The sequence below is a fragment of the Diorhabda sublineata genome, chromosome 6, assembly GCF_026230105.1.
Source record: "Diorhabda sublineata isolate icDioSubl1.1 chromosome 6, icDioSubl1.1, whole genome shotgun sequence".
In the NCBI taxonomy this organism is placed as follows: domain Eukaryota; kingdom Metazoa; phylum Arthropoda; class Insecta; order Coleoptera; family Chrysomelidae; genus Diorhabda; species Diorhabda sublineata.
Window position 1 is genome coordinate 8,459,232 of NC_079479.1, and position 23,714 is coordinate 8,482,945.

Sequence of the window (23,714 nt, forward strand, 5' to 3'; positions counted from 1 at the left end):
TATACATTGAATTTTTAAAATTAAATATTTATTTTTGTGAGATTTGACATGGAATTTAGTGCATAATTAAATTCATCCGAAGTACTGATAAAAAAATGTGCAGTTAACTTTCAACTTGCCGTATACGATAAGAATTGCTATCAAACACATTTTTTATATATCAGTTGTTTTACTTAGTATATTCAAGTATATTAAAGAAAATAACATTCAAGTGGCCTTGAAAACATATTATAAGCTAAGCCCAGATGATGATGTGGTTTCTAAGAATATTTATGCCAAATTGATTGAAATAACGATCTGAAAATTGAGTAAATATTTTATCAGAAAGTATTATCGCAAGTTATTGCAAGTTTATATGGAAAATTGCTATTTTCCGACTTTTCGCACGATCCCGATGTGCTCCGGATGAATCAACAATTTCTTGAACGGCAAATTAAACGGCAATTATTGATGTGTTCAAATATAATTGCCGTACGTAGAGAAGCGGTTTTTCAGGGGTGGGTCGCTAACTTATGTATGAAGATAACGGACCATAGGTTTTTTGAAAAAATAACTAACGGCAAATTCTTGGAGTTTCACGGCAAACAAACGGCAAAAAGTGGCAATTATTGAGCTAATTACAAGTCATTTTTGAAAAAAATGTGTCCGCTAGGTTAAAGTTAAAGTGCTATGAAATAATCAAAAATAAATAATTCAATATATTAATAAATCAAAAAAAGTTTGATTTTTCGTGATATTCATAATGAGCACACTGTGGTAGTGAAAACAGTGTGTTAAAAAGGATCAATTTACTTTTTTTATTCTTTTTTATATAAATATCTATACTATTTTTTTTTACAATTGAATGAAGAATAATTTAATTATTATTTAAAATTAAATGAATGACGTGAAGCGAGAAAGAATAGGTGTAACTAGTTCAATAAATAAAACAAATTCATCAAAATAGAAAAATAGCATTCAATACAATAATTATTTAGAAAGTAATTTGAGTACATAGAAAAATTGAATTAAATAAATTGTTATATTTTTCATCATTCATCAATCATAGAAAGCTAAATAATGATCATCAGATTCTAATAATTCCTCTGCATTTCCATAATCCATTATTGTTGCGGTGTCATAAATTTTTAAGGGTGTTTGGTCATCAACAAATCCAATTGGCTTCAAATGATCATTGCCTAAAAGCCAACCAAAGTTTTCAGGGCGCAATTTTTGACATGACAATTAATATTATTATATTATTACTAATACATGATTTTCGATTGTACACAAGCATGCGTACTCGGATACATTCAACGGTCAGGTAGCGGGCAACTGATATGTTGTGTCCTGTTGTATCAGAGGGTAGTCGGACGCTGTACTTACTCACTCCCCCCTATCAAATAGCTCCAATTCTAAAGCTTAGTGGCTTAGCAATAATAATTCATGTACTTTTGGAGACAATTGACTTTGTAATTAAAATATCTTACTTATGATGTTTATTCCGATATATGAGCAAATCGGTGTATATTGACTTACCTGTTCACATCTGCTTGCACAGGAATGAGTAGACATATTTTATGTGTTAAAAACTATCAGCAGATATGAAATTCATTCGGTTATGAAAATAGTGAGGGTGGAGAAAGAAAATTGATTAAAATTAATTCAATTAAATAACTATGAAAACTTTTTGATGGGCAAGTGATCATAGACATGCTTGTTAATAAGATATATTTGATCAAAATGTAATGACGTATTTCACACTGGCTCTTAGACCACAAAGTTTTTTAAAAAGTCATAGGAAGCATTCTACGTTTTTTTAATAGTGACATTAATTTTCTCCTCAGAAATTTCATTCTTATGACAAGAATTATTTTTCACTATTCAGATTGATCATTGCCAGAAATGTGTTTTTTAGATTTTCAAACTATAATTTATTCAGTATTCATTTTTTTCGAAATACTTTCAACATGGAAGCAACTTGTTGAGTTCGCAGTGATATTATGGTACTGATAAAACAATTGTTTAATGTTCTAAGGCCATAGTTAACAATTTTAAAATTTGCCTTCATATCTGGTGAAATCTTTACTTACACTTACAAATCATGAAAATGCCGCATGATTGTGAATTCGCTGAGCTTATTATATTATGTTTGTGGTCAATTAGTGAAAAAAAAAATAAATGTCGCTTCTGTTCAAGAAGTATTATGAAGTAAAATTTACCATTAAAAACTGAGACAAATTGTGAGTACTGAAAGTGTGTTGTTTATAAGGTTTTTAATATTTGACACAGTGAAAAAAAATATTTAGTTACATAGTTATGTAATCTTCGTATCGGGCAGTTATAGGTAGTTTTTTAACAAGTCTTTATTAATAGCTAGCTTTATTGCAAATAATTAAGGAATTAACGACAGTTGCTCAAAATATTCCTAAAAGCCGTGTACGATCAATTCATTACGTTAATATACAGTACATCATATTTCGATAAACTAGCGAGAATTTCTACTGTCGGTTTTTATCTGGTGCGATTTTCAATTAGTAACTCTCATAATAACTATTCTTTCGTTATCCTTTAATTTTTGTCAGATAATCTTTTTTCCAGAATAGTATGTCGTCTCTTTCAATTAATACTAACAATGCTTCCCCAATTTTCGCTTATAATTTATCACAGTTTTATCGTTTCTTTGTCGAAATTTGCTGTTAACCAACGTGTGGGTTGACTTTAGTAAAAAATGTGATAGGAAGTTGATAAAACTATAACATTCAGGTAATGGGTATTTCCATCACCACATCTCATCTTGCGATAGATACAATGATTATGTTGCGGATTTCCTATAACTCCTTTCAAATCAGATTAAAAAATTAATACAAATCGGAATTCACAGTTCTGATATTTATGTACAAATTTATTTCGAATGTATTCCACCACAAGATATAAGTACTATATTTTGTTTCTTTAATAAACGAGGTGTGATAAGTATGTCTTATTATTTTGTCTATTGATTATGATCAGCATGATGAGTTTAACCTGCTCAAGAAAATAAAAGTAACATCTAGAATATATAGAAAAAAGACCTTCTCTAACTTACAGAATGAACAAAGGCAAATGGCACACGAAAACGAACAGAAAAAAAAAACAGAAAAAAGCTATCTGGGAACAATATATTTGCAACCTATTTGCAGATGAAAGACCTCAATTATAAAATAACATGGAAGATGATTTGTTTGGCCTGTCAATTGTAACAGAAGAGGTTACTAGAGTAATAAATAGCTCAAAATTTAAGAAAACGGTTGGGCCTGTTAATCAGTGCAAATTATTAGACAACAAATGTATTTAGTGGCTTCAAAGGCTTTTTAACCAAATTTACAATACAGGAAACTTTCTACCCAAATGGTTTACATCTCTTTGCATTTCACTGCCAAAAAAGAACAAGGCAACAAGATGCGAAGATCACAGATTATATAGTTTGATGAGTCATATTTTTGAAAATTTTTCGCTACAGAATTTCCATAAAATGCGAAAGCGCTATTGGTTCTCAATTCGGATTAAGAAGAGGTCTCGGTACGTGGGAGAAACTAGTTACGACTCAAGTACTGGTTCAGAACTGTCACGTCCAGATGTAATTATGTGTTTTATAGATTAAGAAAAAGCTTTTGACAGAGTGCAACATCCTAATCTAGTTTAAATACTGAGGAGACTTGATATAGACCAGAAAGATATACACTGTATTGAAAACTATTGAAAAATCTTTATAATTGTAAGGCTGGGATGTGACCTCTCCTCACTCGTGTTTAACCTTTATTTGGAAGACATCTATCAAAAAATCCTCGAGGTCGACCTTTAGGTATCAAAATAAATAGCACATGGACCAATAATATACGATATTCCGATGACACAGTCCTGATAGTAAATAATATGAATGACCTTCAAAGGCTCCTGAACTTAGTTGGAATACATAGTCGGATAATTGGAATCAATATTAACATAAAAAATTCCTAATAATCCCCACAAATTAGACGAGTTCCAGAATGTAAAAGTATCCATAACAGTTTAGAGATTATACAAGTAACAAAGTTTAACCATCTGGGATCTTGGTTATGTGAAGACTGGTCATCCGACATTGAAATCAAGTGCCGGATTGAGAAGGAAAGGAGCTCATTCATTAAATTCAAAAACGTGTTCACGAATACTGATTTTGACCTCAACCTCAGAATAAGATTCACAAATTGCTACATATGATCCGTGCTATTGTACAGCTGTTCACAGGAAGTTAACACCATGATATGGGGATCTACCGAAGAATTTCGAGAGCTTCATGGATGGTAAAAAACAAGGAAGAGATTCTGAGAGGAATGAGAAGGGAATGTGAATTACTGGGCACGATACAACGTAGGAAAACAGAAATTAACTGGAAAAGAATGAACAGATTTCTTTGACTCCCCCTCCCCCTCACGTATTCACATTCGATATTGACAGTTAAAAATGTCTCCCACATTGACACTTAAATGAGGTGGTGTTACATCATGATAAACCGGAGTTCCAATATCAATTGTAGCAACAAATCGTCAAATAAATGCGAAAGAGTATTTTGGAGAATTTCTGAATAGGTCTCGCCAATTTTGTAGTAGCAGTAACTGGTCCACTCAAATAATGATTTATAAGGGCAACACAAACATTAATAACAAAATCTTGTTTAAATTTCCGCGGAGTTATTACATGAGGGTTTTTATCTCAATATTCACGATGGGTATGAATATTTGTAATGCCTCTACGAGTAAAGTAAGCCTCATCAGTAAAAATAGTTATTTCATTGTAACAAGTATTTGAGGTACCCTTTTGTTCGACAAATGAGTCGGGAAAAGGTGTTTCAACACGAATTGCATACAATATCGTTTTTACCGAAAATTCAATATTACATTATATTATATTTTATATGATATAAAATTCCATTTCTGTCCCATTTTTAGTTTGAGGAATTCTAATGATTAGGGGTGTTTCCTTATTTTCAAAAAATTACATTGAAAATTTTGTCAACTCTTCTCTTTGACAGGCGCCGAAAATATCAATTATAAATGCCCCCAAAAATAATTATTACTACATAAGGGAAAAAATGAAAAATAGCATCATGCGACTTGAACCTGGTCCATCTTTTACTCTTGTAGCCACTACGCTATGGAAACCATAAAAATAATTTTTTTCCGCACTAGTGCGTAAAGTAAAGATCGCTCGACATGAGGGAAGACAATTTGCAAGAAATTGCATGCACTTTCTTGGAAGATCAAAATATTGGATACACGAATATTGCACGCTGCTTATCATTACGCAAATCTCTTCCCATTGTATCATGGTTGCCACTAATCAAAATTTCATAAGAAAAAGTAAACAATTTCCCAACCTCACATTTTATTTTATATTTTGTGGTCAGTGTATCGGCTGCTGCCTTGCTTTTGGAGTCTGATGGACAGAAGAGAGCACCTAGGCGATAGTGGCCCAAGCCTTTGCCAGATAGAATAAGGCAAAATATAAATTCAGCTATAGAATTTGTCGAGAAACCATACTAAATTATATTTGACAATGGATGAGGAAACTTTTGACAAACAAGAAAAATAGAACATAAGATAACTAAGAAATCCTTGGCAAGAGATGTAATATCAGAAAATCAAAAGATTTCTTCCCAGAATCGCAACTTGCACGCAATAAAAATGGGACCAAATAGTTGCAAGTACAAGATCTTGCATGAAACAATCAGCTGAACTTCATCTACGTATACTTTTCATCGAGAAATATTGCGTCTTGCATTGCATTGAACGTTGTCTTGCGTCATGTCAAGCGGCCTTAAAGTATTTCGCACTCGAAAGTGTGTCTAGACCAGCGATGGGGAAACTTTTTTCTTCGCGTGTCAATTTTTATTAACGAAATATATAGCGGGCCAAGTTATAGCATTACATTATTTACTTTAATTTTTCTGAAGCACTAATTTATTGTGCAATATTAAAAAATAACATTTTTAATTGCAATTAGTTGAACTCAAGTTAGCTACGAAGTAAAAGGTTGAGGAGCGCTGGTCTTTGTGGGAACATGTGACATATGGAACTGTTTTTGTTTCTGCATGACTTCATCATAAGCTGATTTAATTTATGATGCTGAATTGTTAACAATGGAAAAAGGAGGTCATCCGAAAGACTATTACGAAGACAATTTTTTCTTAGTTTCATTATTGAAAACGTTTGTCCGCACAAATAGCTTATACCAAAAATAGCCATTATTTTCTGGGCGTGGGCAACTATATTTCAAAAGGGTAGTGCGTTCGACGACAGACACACCTACTCGAGCTCCATTTCCGGTTTTCGCTCATATCCCCGTCCGCGCTCGTATATGTTGTTTTATGTGCAACGTGCACTGCCATTACTGCCAATTGATAATAATGTAATTTCTGATAATAATAAAACTGTAGATGATTTTTGTTTGATGGTCACGGGCCGGATTTCAACGCTTTGCGGCCGGACATGGCCCGCGGGCCGTATTTTCCCCATCTCTGGTCTAGAGTATGTACTTTACGCACTATAGAAGAAAAAAAAGTGAATATGCTCGATTAACACTATAAAACCTTTCTGTTTTTCGAACTCGTGTTTCCATATTTAAAAATGTTTTCTGTGAGGAACCACACGATTAGGAAACCTCCTCCGATATCTACCAAGCTTTTTCTACTACTACTTACTTTTTGTAATTTTTCAAATTAAATTGATTTTTTGAAATTTTACTTGAAAATGATAAAGTTTTGTGAAAAATTACAGAGGAAAAAAGTTTTAGGATCAAATTAACGTAAAACTATTTTAGATTATCTGACAAATGAAAGATTTCTGTGAAATTACTTAAGACTACTTAAAGCCCTTAACAGTCTCATACATTGTATTACATTTCCTACTTTTAAGTGGAAAGTTTGATTGAAATCAATTATTCGAAATTTTAGACGCTATTTTGAGCCTCTCTAACTCCTCTGGGTTACAGCTTGGTATAGAAATAAATTGCCTCCAATCGTCATATTTTGGATTTCTCTATACGCCTCTGTTCTGTGTCGGTTCTTATGCTGTACATCATTTATATTGTCGAAACAAACTTAATTCTCTGGAAATTGATTATTTGAATATGGACAGATAGCTGAACAGCTTATTTAATTCAAAGTAAACATTGTCATGTTTCACATACACTGTGAATCAGTTTTGCACAAAAATCTTAATAACCTTAAACAACAAAATAGAATAAAATTCAGGAGATGAAAATTGTGAAAAGGTCTTTCTCAAAACATGCAAATACGACTTTCTCCGTTTGCAGAACTGTAGGAAAATATGAAAATTAGATGAAAAGACCGAAATAAAGAGAATCTTCGATTAAACGTTTTGCCATGTTTAGAGCAAGTTTTGGGAGTAAATGTATTCACAAAACAATTAGAAACTGTTCAAGCCAAAATGTGTCATTACTGTCAATGTCAAATGTCCAGATGAATAATCATTTCTCAAACGCTTTTCTGATGCTCAACATCAAAATATTGTTTGTGTTAAAATCATTTCCTTGAAAGTGATCTAACGAATTTCAATAGAAAATATATGAAGTATAAAGTTTTTCCATCTATTCCTACCTATCATTTGCATCCTTTGTCTACTTCCATTTTAATAAAGATCATAGTTACGCCAAAGTTAAAGGAAGAACGCCAAAGAACATTCAAATGTTGTAAAAACGGGTATAGTAGAATACTGTTATGATCGTCGGAGTACATCAAGTTGATAGTCCATGTGTTCATGCCTCAACATCTGACAATTTACCTATACAGGAGCAATTAAAGTTTTCAAATGAATTTTCATACTTCATTGTTACAAAAAAGTTAGTAGCTTTGGTGAACAAAAAGCGGATTTTTTGACTGTATCAAGTCCATCAGAATTCAAAATTGAAAAACAGTCTAAAGAATAACAAATAGTAGTTAAAGACAGTAGAGAAGATGTGTGAAATTGGAACATTTGAGTGTAAAGAAGAAAGTTTAAATAATGTAACGGAAGAATTCATCAATTATAGGTAAGAAATATTCACAGACCAGGTACAGCAGAACAATGGGGTTACAGGATAAAACTCTTGCTCTTTCTATGTACAACAGTCTACAACTTTTCATTTCAACTATGATAAATTGATAGTTTAGTCATTTACTACTAAAGTGCTGTGATATTTTATGTATCTCTGATATCAATATTGTTAATTTTTGACTTATGTTGGTGAACATATCGACTCAAACCTTTTAACGTAACGGTTTAGTTGAAAATGTTATTTTGTAAATAAAAGTGTCTCAGTTCTAACATGTTTTTTCCTTGAATTCGGAAAAATACGAAATGGGATCTGGATGGAAATGTAAATTTACATGAATCGCAAAAATAGATTGGTTCTGCTGTTTTTTTACTGAATAACAACTATGTTTGCATTTCTTCTTAGGGTATGTTCGGGGAGATACCTTCGCTTATATACTTACAGGCGCACATGGAACAGCGATAATAGAGCGAGAACAACAGACTTTGTTGTTTCTGTTCTTAAGTGCTAATGCTTTAGGCCTTAAAGAAATGAATGTAGATTATTGATCATGAATAGTCAAATATCAATTATCAATTCTCGTGTCTCAATTAGCAACTATTAACAATTAAGTCTACAGTCACCAGTCTAATATTCGATTACTTGAACAGAGAAAACCAAAAAAAAATGATAGGTTATGGTTGAACAGATGATAAGAAATTATGGAAATCTCGTAATAATAACAATGATTATTTTACGGATTTCCTATGATTCCTTTCTCGAACAAGGTTGGTTTAAACGGAAATGTGGTTACCTGCATTAATAAATAATATAAGTTGGAATTCACAAATTTGCTATTTATAAAAGAATTATTTCGAGTATATTTTACCACAACATTTCAGAAATATATTTTGTTCCTGCAAACTACAAGGTGTAATAAAAAAATATGGTGCATGAATTTGTATTTCCCAATTCAAAGTTCTCGATAGAAAACCAGTAATACACCTGCCTTAATAACATCAAGGTCATAGTAATTATTTCCATTTCATTATGAGAATAACTATGAAACACGATTTTACAAGGGAGTACTAGAACTACATCTGAAGAATGAAAGCTGGAAAATACGCCAAAGACTTAATTCTTCCTTATGACAACATGCATTGCCATATGTTGCTTTTGATTTGCTAGTACAGGTATTTCACTGCTATAAGAGTTCTTATATGATTTAGATATTTTTTCATACACGTGAAAAAAATTAGAATAAATCAAACGTTTTGACAACGATTTTTGCTTCTTCATTATAAGCTGAAAAGTATTAATACCAAATGAACAACAGATTGAATCAATTCGTACTTGTTGGAATCACATTCGTACGCGGAATTGTTGCTCGTAATTGTTCTCGAGGCCAAATTCTCCTGGGCCGCTCACAATTTAAGTGTCTCGTTTTAATTAAGTCGTGAATGAATTGGACTGATTTCTTCGGTTGTCTGACTAGATTTGGATCTTTGAAGTCGACATAGTAAAGCCCATAACGGATTCTGGAACAAGTTAATGATTAACGAACGTAACAAAACAAAACTATAAGTATCTCACCCGTAACCGTAGATCCATTCTAAGTTATCGATAAAACTCCAAAATAATATTCCTATAATATTTATCCCATCGTCCATTGCTTCACGAATTTGACAGATGTAGTCCTAGAAAAAAGACAAAATCAATTTTTGTATGGTTTATTATCAAAATTCCTATCGATTTTTAGTACACATCTCTTTGCTTTTTGTAAATACGGTCTCAGCAGTTACAAAAGAGTGTAACAATTTCTGTATCCTTCTATAACTACAAGATTGCAAAACTTCACTGATAAAATCAACATAGGTAACCACCAAAGTACATATCAGTGGAAGTTATTGATGAAAAAGACGAATATACATACACATAATTAAATTGAAAGTATAATTTCACTGTCACAGGTATGAAATTATAAGGTAATTCGAAGTATTTTAAAATGAATACAAAAGTATTTCGATTTATGCAAAAACAAGTTAATCGTCCTTTCTGACCAACTGGTGAGATATGATCTAGTCATAACTAATGAGAGTAGATTCAGTGAGAAGGACGAAACATTGAAGGACCTGTGTGTGTGTGTGTATGTGTGTGTGTGTGTGTGTGTGTGTGAGTGTGAGTGTGAAAGAAAATGGCTTGGAAGCAAGTGCATCAGCCACAGAATTTTTCAATGATACTACTTAGATGTTAATTTTGAATTTAGAATACTAAATAGTAATGGCGAGTTTTTTTATAGTATTCACACACTTCACCAATGAGCAAATTCTACTTTTTTTCAATACAAAATATTTATCAACCAAGGCTGATTCTGTGACGAGTTGCACGAAAAACTTATTTTAGATTGTATCTGACGCTTTGACATAACTAAGTCGTAGAGTCACGGAGTATTGATACAGAGTTATGTTTAAAGAACGAAATCAATTTAGGGGACATATATTTCGTCGGTAGAGAGCACTAAGTACTAGTCCAAATATTTATGTGGGAAGCCTTGTTGCTATTGACAGAATTAATATTAATGATATATTTAATTTAATTTGTTTACATTGACGAGCTAGGTTAGCCAGTCCGTATTTACGGAATAATAATATGAATACTTGCGTATCCAAAGACAAAAAAGAGAACTATGAACTGGGTTTATTATTGTGTTCATAAATAATGTGAAAAATCCTATACCGTTCTTGATAGTTTAACATGTTTCGTATCTATTTGTATCAATACAAAACTTACGGCAAAATAGTCCTCCCTATCAATGTCGTTTAGATCAGTACCAAGATCAGACGTTCCTATTTCGGTTAACAAAATTTCATGGTGTCCGTATTCTTTGGTTATCCATTGCAATACCTTGTATATTCCTTCCGGCATAATCTGAAGTATAAAAGACATTGAGAAATATACAGAAATATCAACTAATTGATTATTGATTTGGGTACGGGGTATATAGACCTCTAGGGTCAGTAATAGTTATGTGTGCCGTCGAAATAAAATCCGTATATGTGGAAATCAGGGATGGTAGTTGAAACGTGACGTAAATAGATAATGTAATCATTCAAACTTATTATTGGTTCGAGATATAAGCAAAGAATGATTCTTAACACAATTAAACAATGTATTGAACCATTTATATAAAACTAACAGGTTTGCAGAATGGTGTGAGCTTTCTGTTTCGGTTCGGTTAGGTATCTTACCAAAATAATTTAAGTTACAGTTAAAGTTGATTGGAGGAGCGAAAAATAAAAGAATTACGATAATTTTGAGATGAGAAATTGAAGTTAATACGTTCCTCGAAATGATATAGGAATCTACATTTTATTCATTTTATTTTATTTTAAAGTTTCCATTGTTGGCCATGGTAAAATATTTATTGTATTGATTGTATAATATTTATTATTGATGCTGATTATCAAAAGTTTTTTGACCCATTCAAGACTCATTTTTAATGATATTTTTATTGTATTTTTGCAGCCGGTTGCAAATGAAACTTCGCCTCTTTATTAATGGGACATTCATATTTTCTTGTTGTTTTTATCACTGTTTTAAATATACAAATGTCAGTCAGAAATTCAGAGATACGTCCCAATTTTTTTATATTAATACTACAACTATAATTGTTGCATCTATATCCCGAAAATGACGTCCAAAAAATACTGAAACAATAGAACATATATAAGATTATAGAAGATGGATCGATCGAAATTTGAACGTTATTGTACAAAGAAAATGACATAATGTAGCTAATATATCACGCGTCAGATAGTAACACATTTTAAGCGATCAAGTACTACATATCTTCTCTACTTACCGAATCAAAATAATCTTTTATTCGAATATCAGAGTCGTAGCCCGTTTCATTAAACGGCGCTTCGTCTCCATCACTTGTAAATGTAGTATAATAATGATTCAATGCCATAAAATCGTAGGTACCATTTATATAATTTATTTCTGCTTCCGTAAATTCAGGAAGCCTCGATTTATTTAAATTTTCCGCTTCGCTTCTCTCTTTGATCCTCAATTTTAATATTTCTGGCCAATCACCTTTAAAAATTGGGTGAAAATACATGCCACACTGAAAATATAGACATTAGATATCAAAAGTATGTTAGAAACGCTTTTTAGTTATATGTAGCTTCTTAATATAAATGTATTATATTTTTATGTATCTAATATCAATGTTTGAATAAAATTGACATTAAGTTTTGTTCCAAGTTCAAGTAATATAATGGAAATGTTTCAGTTAAGACAGAAAACGATTAAAATCAGATAAAAATGTGCCAATAATCAACAAACCAGATCATTGAAACAGGCTATTGTGGTACCGGAACGTTTTTGAGACAATGTGCTAGAAAAGAGATCTGAAAAACACTCTTTTTTCTCTACCATAAGATTGAGCTGTGCCACAAGTTTTTAGTTGCTAAAAGTGGTCTGTCTACATCAGCTTTATTTAAAAAATTTAGAAAACCAAAAATGGTATTGAATTTGATAACGTATACATATTGTCTTCGGCACATACGGTATCCAAACACGTTCTAGCAATAGTATAAAACAATAAAAAATCTTAGAACAGAATTGGGTTGTAAGAACACAAAATCTCCCTCGGAAATAAACGTGAACAGAATGAGGGATGTAAAGAACATACTGACCTTTTTATCCAATATAAAAGTGGAAGCTATTACCCAATATTTCTACGGATTCGAATAAGAGAAAAATTCGAAAAACAGGAACAACTGTCCTTGCAGCTATGATGTTCGTCCCAGAAGACCTACCCCTACTCATAGCTGAGACGTTGAAGAAGCAGTTAGATGCAGTATTTAAGGAATTATATGAGGAGAGTACGGATTCCCAAGCAAAGTCGCATGTCATTATACAGTCGTTGCAATGTCACTCAATAGTCGGTGTATGAAATGAAATTTCACCAGAAGGATTTTAATTTGTAGGCAAATAAGGATATGCGAAAAGATACTTAGGAATTGACATAAAGGTTACGAAAAGTTGTGAAGATAATCCATGTTTTTCTTGATTTATACAAAAAATCTAATTAAAAACAAACATTTATTTCTAGAATCCTTGCAAACGGAAACATGTCACTAAGAATCTGACTAAATACAATCTTTGAAGCTAATTATCTAATTAGAAATTATTTTTGGTTCTTAATAATTCAGATAAATGTGTTTATAATACCAAACGAGGAGGTCTGGTGATATATATAGTGCAGAATAGTATTATCGGGATTAGGACATATTTCTATTATTTCCTGAAATTACGAGTATAGGTGACATATTTGGCTTTGCTTGAATGCTCCTTAAATATTTTACCTCAAAGTTTATTTGTCTTTCTGCCGCTGCTATATCATTGCTTGAATCCGTTAATGGTGATATCCATTGACAGTCTATGGATAATGACATTTTTGCTAAAAAAAAAATGGAATTGTTAAAAACTAATTATTCATAAATCTTCCAACTTTGTTTATATCTATCTTTCATTTTTTTAAATATTACATAGTTTTAGGAATATAACCAACACGCTAGTTTATTTCTACAATAAAATCATTCCATTTGAATTTATACTGATTAATTCGATTTGAACAATAATTTTTTTTTTAATATTGGATTAAAATGAGTGTACAGAATGGGTATTATAATAATATAAAAAAATCTTTTATCGTTTTTTAGTTATTATTCTTGGAAAAACAATTAGTTTTTTAGCTATATGCCGTAGGTGGTTTAACTTCGACGAATTCTTTCCTATTAAATCTCACATATGTTCGATGGGATTCAAATCCGGTAAGGGAGGCGGTTACGGAAAAACATTAACACCATTTGCTTGGAGAAATCGACTATTCAAATAAGACTGGTCATGCTGCCTTTCTGTCCTAATTCACTCTTATGTGCTGCTCAAACACTGTAGTGAACCTATTGTTTTTTTATAAGAAAATGTATTCTTTCAAAATATGTATACATCTTAGATTATGAGAGAACACGTAAATTTAAAATTAAATCCTCAATATTAATCATGATTAAATGAGGTAGATTGAAGTATATTGTTCACAAAACATATTAACAATGGTAGGATGTATAGAAACATAAATAAATACCTTATGAAAACTTAATGCTGTTGTAATAAAAAGTCGCACATTTTGAAAAGCATATATATTCAAAATTCTTCATTTCCTGTGATGTTTCCACATATTTTTGATATTTTCATTATTTGAAAGCCATAAAATGATCTGATTCAATTGATGAAAATCTAATGAATCTTCCAACTTATGGAAACCGTTTTAAGCGACATAAATGAATCTTCTACATATATACGATGAGACAGGAAAATAATAAAAAATATTTTTCACTCAAATATATCGAACAGAAATATGAAGAGTCCTCATTTTTTATATGAATTACTCCTAACGTTTCAAACTTCTGAATTTTCACGATGATACAATAACATTCTCCGCTACTACTGGTGTTATTGCCTGGATATGGTTTCATTCTATAAGTATCTAGGGTAATTTTCATCATATTCCATCAATTCATCTTATATATTAAAAAAATTGATGATTTCCATTCCGAGTCCGTTCATGCGTTCTACCCAACCGATTTGCTTAATTTTTTTTTCAATGAAAGTTATTGATGCACAGATCAGCCATCAACCATCGGATTTCATCTAATTTTCACCATTCTCAAGTTATACTCAAATGCGATTTCCCCCTGTACATTACTTATGGGAGTTTTTCACACACACACGTTCTATCCTCAATATCTCAGGTTCTATTCAAGATAAAGATTTCGTTTTGGTTTAAGAACACTCGCTGAAACACCTTCTTTCTTTGGAGTTTTTGAACACTTAAATCGGTTGAGTTGGTTGGAGAGGAGCTAGGCGCGGACATTTAATGTGGAGTTATGGATTTCTGTAGGTTTTTGGCAATTTTTCTACATTCAAAGATCTATATCTCAGGTTCTAATATAGCTACAGAGTTCGTTCTTTTCTATTGTAATGATTTCTGATAGTTATTTAATGGATTCGATGCGAGCGAAGCCGTGGGTAAAAGCTAGTAAGAATTAGAATAAGAACATTTTGATCTGAAACCTGATGATGGTGTTGGCAAGTGGACGTTATCTCAGTAAACTTTTTACCACAATAAAGAATTTCTAAGCTCTTGACCATCGCTGATTCGTTAGCAATGTCAACGATAATGAACCAATAATAACTGTCAACTAATCCGACGAAGACAATAATAAAAGTTTCTTTGTATAGAAAATATTCAGAGGCAGATCCAACAGGGCATTGTAAAACTGTATATCTCCCATCCTAATTCCTAAAGAGACTCGAGGATTTTTATTCAATATACTTTTTCTACATCTAACTATACCTGGCCACTAGACGAGATCTGAAACAAACGAAAAGTATTTTATAATTAAAATATACTTATAATATATCAAATTCTTAATATTCTATTTGTATTTCAGGCAAAAAATTCACAAGGTATTGAAAGAAGGAACCACAATACCCGGATCGACAAGTGAAAGATTCTAATTATTTCATTAATGAAGCTAACAAGCAACAAAATATTATTTTAATGCTTTCTGTAACTGCACTGAATCATATTGTCTCTACAAGATACTTAACCGTTGGATAACAAACTGGTTCGAGGCTATGAATGAAAAATCTAGACTTTTCAAACCAGTAATCAGAAACGCTAATGGCCATTCATACTTGGGGCGTATAGCGTCACTAAGTATATGTCTTTGCGATAATACGAACAACTTTCTTGAGTTAGTATTGAAAAGAGAGTAATAACCACCATAGTGGTATTATATTCGAATACATGAAAATACTATAGGATTGAATATGTACTTGGTTTTTTTGTCAGGAATAATATACTGCACGCTGAGAATTCAATCTATTATTTTCACTATTAGCTACTTAGAAAATAAAATAAATATACAATAATAAACGCATAAAAAATATCAAATCAACTTACATCGTTTCGTTGCTATGTATTGATGGAATCCACAACATTCTCCGTTTTGACTTTTTTGCATATGTGATATGACGAGAAATTATATTAGTAGGCACATGAAGGAGCTAAGGCAGTCACTTAAATCGCGTCTATTTTGTGGGAGGCTTAACAAACAAGTGTATAAACCAAGAACGTGGATGGCTATCATTCCTGTAGCTCCACACACCAAATATCGCGTCTAGATTCTAATGGGTCCATCATAAGAGTCTGAAGTTGGCATAAGATAACGAGATACGGTTTCCACTGGCTCTTAACTCAAATTCCACTAAATTTTTCAAACAAAATTCATATAATTGTATTCAGGTTTTAAAAAACTGCAATTTTCTGTTATTACATCAAATACGATCACTAGAGATCCAAATACCAATAAGAGAAACTATAAGTAAAATGGATTTGATGAAACAATAAATGCCTTTCCAATGGGAATATTTTCATCAAAATTTGCTCATTGGGAAATAAGCAGTTGTTAAAAAACAACATTAAATTACTAACAACTATTATTTTGTTCAAAGATAAGTCAAAAAGTATTGAGCAATACTTACTTGAATAAAGCTCAGCTAAAACCGTTAATGACATGATTTTTGAGGTCGAATATTATCAATGTTATTTCAAAAATTCAGTATTATAAAGAAAAATCAATCAATTAGAAATTTTTCAAAACGTTACTAATATAAATAAAATTGAATTTAACAATGTTTTTCTACAAAATTGATATGCGTTTCATGAATACCTTTATAATTTGGAAAATCTTCTTTATACATGTGATAAACTGCAGCGTGTACTTTGGCAACCACGTACGCGCACTGATATTCCAGTGTTCCATCTCCGCGTATACCTGGTGCGTTAACACCAATTCCATAACCCAATCGACAGATTTGTTTGGGTTCGTTGATTGTTAACCATATTCCAACTTCCGGTAATTGATTAATAACAATTCTGGCATAGTTCACGAAATGTTCTACTAAACTCACATTTGTCCAGTGAATACCATCATTGAAAAGCCGCTGTGGAAGATCCCAGTGATACAAAGTTACCACGGGAGTCATATTGTATCTCAAAATTTCTTGTATGACTTCTTTGTAATGATTAAGACCTCTTTGGTTGATTTCATTAGAATATCCAGTGGGAAGAATCCTGAAAATACTTCTCTGTATTATTTTTGTCATTCTTATTTTACGTAGCCCAATTGTAATTAGCTGAGTGTAGTAGACCTGTATGCTTATTAGTCAAAGTATTCTACAGGATTTGGGAGTATACCTGTCTCCACATAATTTGCTACAGTAGTCGAATCGTACAGTGCAAATTCGCATTTCCGATAATGAACATCAGCAGTTCCCGTCCCCATATTGTAAGTCATTCATGAATGTAACATATTTTTGAGGAAGAGATTGTAACAAGATATAGTCACGAAACACATGCTTTCTTTTTAGAAGAACTTGCCTCAGAGACTAGATATAAATATAATTTGTATTTGATAATGAAATTGGAAATTTTTGAGATATTGCTTGAGATCACTACTTCGAAAATTCATTCAGTTACGTAAATTAGAGTTAGAGCAGTTAAACAGTCTAAAGCTAGGAAAAATATTTCGGAGCCAGAATGTCCAAAAAAGCAATATTTAATTGTGTTGGAGAAGCTAATTTGACAAAAGTCGTTAGTGCAACATATGCAGTTTATGACATGATTTTATCAGACCCTTGAATTGGGCTAAAACGGATATTTGAAGCACTGAATATTTCATACGAACGTTCACGTTCACTAATAGTTCACGTCAATGTGGACATGAGAAAAATTGCTGTAAAATGGATCTTAGAATGTTTGAATGTTGACCAAAAGCGTACAAGGGTAGAAGCATCGCGCTCGATCTGTGTTCGATTTGAAAACGATGTAGATTTCTTAAACCGAATTGTTACTATGGATAAGACTTGGATATATTTCTACGATCCAGAAATAAAGCAACAATCGATGGAAAGGCGACACTCTGGTTCTCCAAGACCTTAGAAGTTTCGTGTTGAAAAATCTGCTGGAAAAGCCCTTGCTCCAGTTTTTTGGGATTTCCATGGAGTAATCATGATTGTTTTTTTGGATAAGGGTAGAACAATAACTGGAGATCACTATTCGACAATACTGATCACTCTACGGGAAAAAATTGAGGAAAGATGCGGAAAGCTATTACTAGCCTTATTCACCAAATTTGGCTCCGTCCGACTCCGTCGTCCCTCAACTGAAAAGAAGTTTAAGAGGTCGTGAATTTTCTTCCAACGAAAGAAGAAACAGAAGACAAGGAGTCTTTATCAAAATATGATATTGACACTGACAGTTTGCTTATTTATAGTGATCTATAGATCATCTTCATCATGAATATCAAAATAAGGATAAAATCAACTTCGTTCTAATAAGAAAAATTAATTTTTCCTTGGTCTAAATAAATATTTCACTAAATCAAAATCTACAACACCAAAAAACAAAAGGACTAATATTATATATCAATTGCCTTGTACTAATTGTACGATGTCTACATAGGGCAAACATCTCAGTATTTATAAAATAGATTAAGAGGTCATCAATACGATAATACGATAAAAAAATAGAACTGCACTAACGAACCATGAAATATCAAAAGAAAATTAATTCAATTATAAAGATGCAAAAATTCTTGAAACGGAATCTAATACATGGAAAAGGGAATTTTTAGAAATGGTTCATATTCAAAAGAACGAAAAAGCTAAAATGATAAAATAAATCTAAATAATTTATGTAAAATTTATAGCTCTATTTTATAAATTCTAGTAAATATAAATGAGCAAATTGTGAGTGTCACTATAATATTTTGATAAAGTTGAAATGTCAAAATTTTTCTTTCGTCTTTATCTATCTATAACTTAACGTTTCGCTCCTTTCTTGGGAGTGTAAATCGCATTAAAGTGGTGCGACTCCAAATGATTCTTTTAATGTGGTTATTGTAGCTCGGATAATAAGTAACAGTAATGTGCGAAGTCCAAATTGAGACATTAAATACCATAGGGGGCCTATTTTTTGCTTAATATTAATAAGAAGTCTGAAGCATAATCTCGAATATTTTATATTTCTATTGAGCATCTGATTTTTGTACAATTTTGATGAGTATTGTTACGAACTCGTCCAATGACGTAGACCGTGAAGTCCTGTTCCATTGTGTTAATACAATCTAAAGTTTGGCAGATTTCTAAGAACAATTCCCAGAAGGATTTTTTACTGATAAACTGATAGATAAACTAAGATAAACTGTGATCGGTGACAATTTAAATTGAGTTTAATGTCAAGCTAATATGATATAATGAAGTTGTATAACTCATTTATTTGATAAATAAAGCTCCCCTGAGCTAATTTCATTTGAGTATTTAAATAATGCTGATCTGTAAGATAACCTTTTCTTTCTGAGTGAAGTAGTTCAGTAGTCAAAACAGTGAACTATATATCATTTAGAGAAAAAAACTTATTTTTTCGTAGAACTAGGAGTGGTGTAGAATAGAAGAAACCCAAAAATAGAATAATGCTTTGGATAGGTATTGCTCGAAATCAAGTTATAGGACTATAAGTTTCAATAAAGATTATGATGATAAAAAAGTCTTACCTTGTCCAAGAAATAGAAAATCTGTAAACATTAAGACCAAGCTCAGCTGCAAGTCGAATATCTTCTTTATATTTATAGTAAGAATTTGCAGCAATATCACCTGTATCTCCATTTAATATTGGAGACGGCACTCTATGCGTAAAATTATCCCAAATACTTTCACCTTTACCATCGACATTCCAAGCCCCTTCGCTCTGGTATGCAGATGTCGAAGAACCGAATATGAAGTCTTTCGGTATGGTACCGTTATTTTTCAATTCAGATGAAACAATACTGGAATGAAATTAAAATATATATTATTATTAAAGTAACAATTTTAAATTCATGTGTCCATGATTCTTTTCACACATAAAATAAAAATATTTCTTTCAATAAAAAACTGTTATTAGTATCTGTGATGATAAAATATACCAAATATATTGGAAATTAATTTTCGTCGCATAATCATGTAGATGATTATAATCTTTATATTACTCTATTTTTTCAATTTTTGCAGTATATTTATTTCTATTTTCAATGATAGTTATCGATATGGTTCACAGTTATTTAGTGGATTAAGATGGTGAACTATATCGTCGGCCTAATTGGTAGCCGTCTAAAGTGGTAAAGTGGCTTATTCATTGGATTACTTCGCATGCTTTATACAAAAATATTACTAATTCAATATGAATCAATAATAAAACCACCCCTGCCACCACTTTGTAATAGGCGAAATGTTTAATTCCTCTTCAGTATAGTTTTGCTTGTGCTGTAGGAGGACATGTGGTGTTTTGAGAAATAAGGTACGCGAAACCATGGTTTATTGCAGAAAGCTTTTACGATAATCGTCACTACATTAGGGAAACAGGAATGCGGTATTGTACAACGCCAACGCCTTGCTAGATTCTGCCTGAGACAACTATTATACAAACATTTCTAAAGAAAGGGCACACAAAAATGGAGTGTGATAGCATGCACTGTGTTATGGAAAGAGCATTGAGACACAAAACATTAATGTACCAGAAGACTATGCATATTTAACGAATAAAGAGCTGAGGTACACTTTTGATGGAAAGATTGTTTACAAATTGAGATATACATATACTGAGTGGGAAGAAGAGTATCAGGATAAAAATAGTATATTATATATATAAGGATTAAAAGTGCATATTTTTTTACGAGCAGTTGCGAGGCGGAGCGCAGCGTAGCCGAGTGAATGCAAAATTGCGAGTAATGGTAATAAATTTGAACACCTATTAATTATAACAGCGATAGCAAGTTGATAGTCATGGATATCTGGTATAAATGCAATTACTTTTAGTCCTAGGATTAAAAGTAGTGTTTTCAATTCTAGGATTAATAGTGTTGCTAAGCAACGAGCACATCTTTGTACGGTACGGAAATTTGAAAAAAAATTGCTCCAGTGGCGTAAAAAATAAGGGGATAAAAGGGACCCTTGCCACTGGATGAATTTTTCCAAAGTTTGTTCATGTCAAAATATTACTTTATACTAGAGTATATTGGTCACCAAATTTGAAAAAAAAAATTCAAATGCGTTCTTGATTCATTGCAAATTTTTAATTTTGATTTAAAATTTTGAACACCCTATATATCAGCAACCAAGTCTTGTAAGGGTTTGTATCCCTATATCAAAGTGAATCATTTATTGAAATCTGTTTGTGGTAGAGCATTATCGGTCGAATATAAAAACACCCTGTATGTATGTTTTTTTTTAATATAAATATTAATATTTATCGTATCGCTTTCATTGGTTGTTTATCACGCAAGCTATAAGGTGAACAAAACTTATGACCAGTAGTGGATATCAACAAACCGTTGCATCCTTTCAATACTATTTGACTCCAAAAATTCAGCTACTTTCTTAAATGTTCCTTAAATAAAGTTATTGTACACAAATAAAATCATTTCCTAACGGTACAAAAAGTTTATGTGACATTTTGTTATATTGGTATATTGTCTGTGAGTGAGGATTATATAAAACAGTAAAGTTGCAGTCAACTACTGGCCTTAGATATTTCTTAAAAACTTACGGAAGTATCGGTATCAAACAGAAAAAACATAGAACCATTTTTCATGAAGTGATTTTAGCACTGAATAATAAATAATGAAAGAATATAGGTAAATCAGTATGCTGGGAGTATATATAGGTAAAATTAAGTAACAATGATAACATTTTTTATATTTAGTCCAGGAATAGTGACTGATAAATAAATTTTACTGAGGTGGCTGACTATTTCATTGCGACATTTTCATTTTTTTGTGGTCTTCTCAATCTAGATGATATTTTTCAGCTCTTTTTTTCTGATGTAGTCTGTTAGCTTGAATACTTTACGTAGTTCTTCGAATTCGTCTTTCCTAAAGCTAGTGCCGCGAATCACGCGCTTGTGCTTGTTAGGATATCGCTTTGCAGTTTCTACCTTTGATCGATAGAATCTATACAAAAACTCCAATGCTGATTATTTATAACGACAATTACTACTATTTCTACTATTACTAGCATTTTGTCCGTTTGCCTGTAGCAGCGATATCTCTTCAGAGAAAGCATGTAGCGAGCTCAAGTTTTTTCCATTTAATTCCTATATAGTATATGTGCCGAAACGAAAAAAATCTGGGCATCATTAGGAAAAAATAAATCCAAATATGGTTTTTCTCATAAAAAATTGATTTAAACATAGTATAGATATAGAATATAAATTAAGATGTTTGTTAATGTTTACTGATTGCTAACGGTAAAAAATGCGCTGGTCTCTCGCGCTGACAGACTTTTTTATTTGTTTTTGGAAAACCATGGACAGCAGTTCGAAAAAGAAGGTTGAAATCATGTTCATCTTTTTCTTCAATAGTTGAGTATTGAAAGCGATATATTTTATTCAATAGACAATTACCGACAAAGAGTTGAGTACTTATTACAAATGTCTTTGGAGCGAATACAAATATGTGAATTACATCTCCCATGTGGACTCTTTTGTTTACTAACTACACCTTTATGGGTTCGCTAGGAGGCTACCGAAGTGATCCATATACAACCACTCTAAAAAAGTTTAAAGTTTTCATCAAGCATCCGACAAGTTAGGCCTATTTTATAAGTATGCCTTCTATTCGGTTCAGTTCGTTTCCGGTTGTTTTTCAGTCGCAACCGATAAGGTGTACAACGAAGCTTATTTGGTCTAATCGGTACCTAATAAAAACAGTACAACACCAAATACTCCCTCGACATGAACAGGTTCTGAATGGGTTGAATACATTCCCTCATAAATGTATGTTTGTGTTGAAGACGGCCCTTTAACTACACACACAATAGGTTTAGTTGACTTCCTAAAGTACTTGAAAAATTTGTGTTCGTTCTCTCTCAAGAAAAAAGTATAGAATGCTCCAAACTCTTGCCGTAAAGTGATGAAAGCATTCATCAAATGAATTGTTGCATTTCTCCTTCGTTTTTCAATTCTTTTTGTACAGAACTAATATGGCTATAACTTGCCTTTTCTCTAATTACTACACCATTCGTTAAAACGGGCCTTAGTAAAAAAATTTTTGATGAAATATCTCTTATTCTCTTCATACTATAAATGTAGTTAGTGAATAAATGTTTCAAGTTTTTATAATGAAAATAGTTTGGTTTTGGTTGACAAGAATGTCCAAGATTCCGTTACATGATAATCTATGGGTAATGGTATGAATTCATGAAATTATTTTGGCATCTGTTCTTGATAATCTCTAATCTATAATAATTCCGATATTATAAAGTATAGCATAATCGACCTCTAGCATTCTATTACATAGATAGATATATACGACTGAAGGTAAAAAAGCATATTAAGAACAAAAGTAAAATATAACATTATATTTAGAAGGGCATAAATAATTTTAGTATGCAAGGCCTGTGGCGAAGGTAATACAATAATATTTGCCATATTTTGTACGACACAAACTAACGACGTGAAATATATGATACATGAAAACAGAGTTTCTATAGTACTAAATACTTTATCTAAAATTTTC

At 31.8% G+C, this 23,714-nt stretch overlaps 1 protein-coding gene across 1 annotated transcript; it reads right to left on the bottom strand.

Moving 5' to 3' along the window:
* Positions 1-675: 675 nt before the first annotated feature.
* On the bottom strand, positions 676-21,832 carry LOC130446028 (myrosinase 1-like). The gene is made up of 9 exons (XM_056782009.1): positions 21,746-21,832; positions 19,716-19,988; positions 16,833-17,236; positions 13,401-13,495; positions 11,891-12,154; positions 10,819-10,956; positions 9,622-9,725; positions 9,382-9,566; positions 676-1,178 (listed from the first exon to the last, which is right to left on the bottom strand). The coding sequence occupies exons 1-9, from the start codon at positions 21,781-21,783 to the stop codon at positions 1,039-1,041; spliced, it is 1,641 nt and encodes a 546-aa protein (XP_056637987.1). The 5' UTR covers positions 21,784-21,832; the 3' UTR covers positions 676-1,038.
* Positions 21,833-23,714: the final 1,882 nt, after the last annotated feature.